Consider the following 6000-nt stretch of genomic DNA (forward strand, 5'->3'; position numbering starts at 1 on the left):
CTCTCTCTTTTTTTTTCCTGTTTGTTTTTTTTTGTTGTTGAATGTATATTCGGGGGTTCTGTAGGTAACACCTCTCTGTCTGAACACGGTGATTGCCTTGGCAATGGGCAGTTGCAAAGACTGTCTGTAATCACCATGTATTGTTCTGTGATTTATAAATGCGTAGGCTTCGAGGAGTTCCTGACATTTACCTGAGGAAGGAGGAAGCCTCCGAAAGCTTGTAAATTTCAAATAAAATCGTTGGACTATAACTTGGTGTTGTAAAATTGTTTACAATTGTCAACCCCAGTCCATCACCGGCATCTCCACATTATGTTTATGGCAACATTGATGCATAACAGGAAGTTTCTGAATGACAAGTGCCAGATAAATTCCTAATTTGAACAGTAGATGTTACACAGACAATAATAAGAGTTGCTAATTCTCTGTTCATGTGTGGGGCACCAAAGAACCATTGAGCACCAAAGTTTGGAAGTCAACTGCAATAACAATACTTACTATGTCAATTTGTGATTAAGAACCTTAGAGATATGTTGAGGTAATAAAGAAATGGCCCTCCAAGATAGTTGTCAAATATAATGGAGTATGGAGCCAAAACCTATCAGAACCACGGGCTTTTAAAGTTTTGACAGATGGGTATGAATTGGTTAAAGGAAAAGTGTTCCAGCCTTGATGAAAAAATGATCAGCAGGTCAGACTGCCTAAAGTCTGCTTTGATGCTCAAGTGAAAGAGAGGCAGCTGTAACCCAGTTTTCTAGATGTGAGAGAAGAAGAAAGAGACTGAGTCAAGACTAGAAGAAAAAGGAGAAAAGACTGAGGAAGAAACCAGTGAAAGAAAGAGACCACTTCAGAAAGAGAAAGAAGCTTGTGCAGAAGAAGAAGCTAGGAGGAGTCAAGAGAGGGCTAGCGGTTAATGTGACCAATTACTTACGTAAGGTAGGTTCTCAAAGTATAAGAAATAAAAACCTAGAAATCATGTTGCCAACATTAGCAGCGGAGCACTTCACACATTTGTATAACTTCCTCTGTCTGCTGTTTAACAGAAGCATTAGCCCCTTTCAAATAATTAGGTTAATGGATCCATTAACAATGCAGACATGGGAATGCTATACAAACAGTTATTTGCTAATATTAGCAACAGTGTCTAAGCTATAGAATGAACAGAATAAGCAGAGAAACAGCCACCTGATGAACCAGGCATGAAAGTCGATCAACGTGAACCTGCTGAAGACATAACCTGCCATAACCATTACATTATATAAGGAGTCGGAACCAGCTCATTGCAGTGCATTCAACCTTGGCCCAACTGTGCAACTACTTCCAAAGCAGGTAGTTATAAACCTTCTACTAATACCATGGGCTTACACAAACTGAAAAGACTATCTATATGGAATCTTCGAAACAGAATGCTGAACTGAAAGATGGTATGTGAAGTTGAATCAAGTTAAAGGTTGAACTGCAGTCGTGCTAAACTGAGTAATGCCATATTGATGTGAACCCAATTAATGCTGTACTGGTGTAAGCCTGAAAACAAACTGTTGTTACTTGATTTGATAACTGTGTCATCTTTCTATAACTGGAATTAGGAAAATGAAGTCACGTTGGAGATACAACTAGGTGTTGCCATTATTTCTTGGACTCTGGTAAGCCAAACGTTAAATGGTTTTCAACCAATACTGAAATGTATTCAGGCTGTTGGCAGAATATGTTCTTCTTGTCATTCAGGTTGCTTTAATACAGGACTGCTGATATGGTCTTTACTGCCAGACAACTTCAGGAAAAGTGTCGAGAACAAAACACGGACCTGATGGCCAGAGTTATGGAAGATGATGAAGTTTCCAACACCTTCTCTTTTTCCAATGGTGTCAACAGATTTGTGTTCTAGCTCCCGCCTTGTTTAGGATCTTGTTCGCTTTCATGCTTATTTATGCCTCCAGGAACTGGGATGAAAGAGTTTTTGGTTTCAGGGTGGATAGCAAATTGTACAATCACCGCCATCTGCAGTCCGAAACTAAGACCTCTGAAGAACTTGTTCAGAAGCTGTTCTTTGCTGAATACTGTGCCCTTGTTGCCCACATAGAAGAGGACCTCCGTGTCAACATGGACTATTTCTTGGATGCTTGTAAGAAATTTGGCCTCACTATCAGTCTGAAGCAGAAAGAAGTTATATACCAGCCTGCTCCTGGAAAACCCTAGATGCCACCCAATGTTACCATTGAAGGACACACGCTGTCCACAGTGGATAGGTTAATCTACCCAGGAAACGCCATGTCACATGATGAGGTGAACCACAGATTGTTTAAAGCTAGTAGTAATTTTGGAAGGCTCCATGTGAGGTTATGGGATAAAAGAGGCATTAAATTGACAATCAAACTTAAGGTCTACAAGGCAATAGTTATAATATCCCTGCTGTATATGTGCAATAGCTGGACCACTTACTGTCACCACATTGGTTGCCTCAAAAGGTCATGAAAATTCGATGGTGGCACAACATTCCGGATACTGAGGTCCTCAGAAGATCAAATGTGCCAGGCGTAGAGGCAATGATAGTGAAGATGCCGGTGATGGACTGGGGTTGACAATTGTAAACAATTTTACAACACCAAGTTATAGTCCAGCAATTTTATTTGAAATTCACAAGCCTTCGGAGGCTTCCTCCTTCCTCAGGTGAATTCACCTGAGGAAGGAGGAAGCCTCCGAAAGCTTGTGAATTTCAAATAAAATTGCTGGACTATAACTTGGTGTTGTAAAATTGTTTACAATGATAGTGAAGGCATAGCTAAGGAGGGCAAGTTACCTAGTCTGAATGCTTGATACTAGACTACCCCAAGGTATTCTACGGTGAGCTGAAGCATGGTATACGCTCTCGTGGTGGTCAGTTCAAAAGATGTAAAGATTGCCTAAAGACCAATCTAAAAAAATGTGGCATCTCAACTGACACATGGGAACATGATGCTTGTGACAGAAAAAAGTGGCAAAAGATGATTCACAATGGCACAACAAAGCTTGAATAAATGATTTGCAGCTAGCCAAAGAAAAGAGAGCCCAAAGGAAATCAAGGGACGATCAGCCCTCGGATCAATCTGACATCCGATGTACTTTGCGTCGGAAAACATTCCTTGAGATAAAGGCCAACATTCCATAAGCTTTTGTGATTACTTTTTATACCTGCACACTAGCTTTTAGTGATTTGTGAACCTGGACACCCAAATCCCCTGTGCTCCTCCATAGTTCCTAGCCTGTTACCATTTAGAAAATATTCAGATTTGTCTTTCTCAGATCCGAAGTGGATGACTTCACACTTCCCCACATTGAACACCAGTTTTGCCCACTCACTCAATCTGTCTATGTCCCTTTATAACCTTCTGCTCCTATCTACACAAATTAACTGTGCCTCCTAACGGTGTCATCTAAAAACTTGGGTATATAACTTTCTATTCCTTCATCCAAGTCATTAATATATAAGGTGAAAAGCTGAGGCTCCAGTACAGATCCCTTGGGAACACCGCATATTATGTGTCACATCCCACCAATCAGAATACATTCCCTTTATCCCTACTCTCTGTCTCCTAACTCCCAACTAATTACCAACCCATGGCACAAGATTATCTATAACCTTCTGACTCAGGGGCAAGAACACTACCAGCTGAGCTAAGCTGACACTTAAGAAAGGCTAGAAAGATAAGGTGGGATGAGGCTGTGGAAGGATTTATAAATGAGAACGAAGATTTTGAATTTAATGCATTGGGGGAGGGGCAGAACCCGATGGAGATTAGCAAGCATAGGGATGATGGGCAAGTGGCACCGATGTGAGAAAGGGCATGGATGATGGAACAATGGATGAATTGGAGTTTATTTAGGTGGAGGTCAGGAGGCCAATGGGGATGATGTTGGAGAAGGCAAGACTGGAAGTAAAAGAAGCAGAGATAAGGATTTCAACAGCAATGGTAGTTAGCTAAGAGGTGAGGCTAGTTATGTTGCAGAAGTGGAAGTAAATGGTCTTGGTGATGGATAGGATGTGGGATTTGAAGTTCAACTCAGGGTCAAACAGGATACCTAAACTGTAAAACATTTAGATCAATCTCCGCAAGCAACCAGGGTGTGAATGAAGCTGTGGGCAAGAGTACAGAGCTTTTAATCAAAGCTGAACAAGTGGTTTCAGTCTTGCTAATGTACAGTTGGAGAAAGTTCTACCTCATTACCTGACTTGATGTTAGACAAACAATCTGACAGCACAGCACAGTGAAGTTAGGATGGTGACGGAGAAGTAGAGCTGGTGTCACCAACATACACGTGGAAGCTGACCACATGGCCACAATTCATGTCTCTGGGGAGCTACATGTGAGTGAAGAAAAGGAGGGGACCAAGGACGGGATCTTGGGGCACTCCCAAAGTGACCTTGCAAAGGCCAGTGGAAAAGCCATTGCTAGAGATGAGCTAGCTACATTGGGACAAGTATCAGTGAAACAAAGTGAGGGTGAACCCCTGGAAGTGAACTATGGGTGGGAGGCAGTGGAGGAGGATGGAGTTGGTAACCATGTTGAATTCCACGTAACGGACACACTCACAAAAAATGTCATGTAACTCTAGTCAGGACGGTCTCAGTGCATAGGTCAGGGTGGAAACTGGACTGAAGGGCAAAGGGAGGCATTTTTTAAACCACAGCTCCAATCTTTCCATGTTATCACATGTAGAAGTGATTATGTCAATGTTCAAAGTAAGATAGTTTGAGACATTGACAGATCCTATTCTCACCTGAACCCATCGTCTCCAGCCTGGACTGCCTCTGACTCAGGCAGGGAGCCAAACCTCACCGCTGGCTGCTCCTGGACCACAGCACCGCTCATCCTGCAGGAGCTGCGGGGAAGCAAGAGATAACAAATTGAGAGAGATATCCAGGAGAGAGAGAGACATTAAATATGAATGTATCCTCGAAAGGCAAAGTATGCAGGAAAGAGGCGTACATTGTACGGTATCTATAAAAGACAATGTAATATTGTATCCAGGAAGGTCACACAGTGTGTCCTGAGGCTGGATAGCTCTGTGCCACTGGCTCCTGATATATAAACGTGAGGGAGAGACCGAGGGAGATCAGAGCGTCTCCGGATCACGGATCAGAGGTCGCCCGGCGGTCTCTGGTTTCAGGCTGCAACCCCTGGCTGCTCCTGGCTGCCTTTACCTGCAGTACCGGGGATGCTGCTGCTTTGCCGGGTCGATGCGCTGCCGAGACTCCAGGCAGATCGTTGCTCACCGCCCGTCTCTTCAGGCTGCTACTGTTCCTGACGTCATTGCAATAACACACCGAGCGATTTAAAAGGGAAACGCGGACAGATCCGGGTTGAGGACCGAGAGAGGGTTGTCACGGTCACAAAATCCTGCTTAAAGGCACAGGCAGACAAACTCCCACCAAACCACTGCCTCTTGCGTACATTTCGGAAACTGTAACACCAGTCTTTCCCATCTGTCCCTTCTCCTCTCCTGCAAACACTGACTTCCTGGAAACCCTCCTGAATTTCACCCAACTGAGCCTAGGCAGTGAGTGTTGACAGACCATTCTCCCATGGGGGTTTCACATCTGAACATGATCCTGTGGCGTAACATTTTCCGATAGGGGTCACCGGATATCAACCAGGAGCAGAAATGTTGGCTGATTCCCCACCTCCTCCCCCGGCCCAAGTTGAGGCCAATTGTAAGCAACCCTATTTCCACCCAGGCTGACATCAGAAAACTCAGCACAAATCAGGGATTGAACGTGGGATCTTCCTGGTCTGTATGTAAACAATTTTACAACACCAAGTTATAGTCCAGCAATTTTATTTTAAATTCACAAGCTTTCGGAGGCTTCCCCCTTCGTCAGGTGAACGATGTGAAATGAAAGACTGGTGTTACAGTTTCCGAAATGTACGCAAGAGGCAGTGGTTTGGTGGGAGTTTGTCTGCCTGTGCCTTTAAGCAGGACTTGGTGTTGTAAAATTGTTTACAATTGTCAACCCCAGTCCAT

At 43.5% G+C, this 6000-nt stretch overlaps 1 protein-coding gene across 1 annotated transcript in view; it reads right to left on the reverse strand.

Moving 5' to 3' along the window:
• The window catches only part of inpp5jb (inositol polyphosphate-5-phosphatase Jb), a 72388-nt gene extending 66826 nt beyond the window's left edge, over positions 1 to 5562 (reverse strand). The window contains exons 1-2 of the mRNA XM_068006327.1: positions 5180 to 5562; positions 4756 to 4857 (exon numbers count right to left, since the gene is read on the reverse strand). Of these exons, the coding sequence (XP_067862428.1) occupies positions 4756 to 4847 (92 nt within the window). The 5' untranslated portion in view covers positions 4848 to 4857; positions 5180 to 5562. The remainder of the gene's footprint in view (positions 1 to 4755; positions 4858 to 5179) is intronic.
• Between the last annotated feature and the right edge of the window lie 438 nt (positions 5563 to 6000).

The sequence above is a fragment of the Heptranchias perlo genome, chromosome 25 (assembly GCF_035084215.1).
Source record: "Heptranchias perlo isolate sHepPer1 chromosome 25, sHepPer1.hap1, whole genome shotgun sequence".
Taxonomy (NCBI): Eukaryota; Metazoa; Chordata; class Chondrichthyes; order Hexanchiformes; family Hexanchidae; genus Heptranchias; species Heptranchias perlo.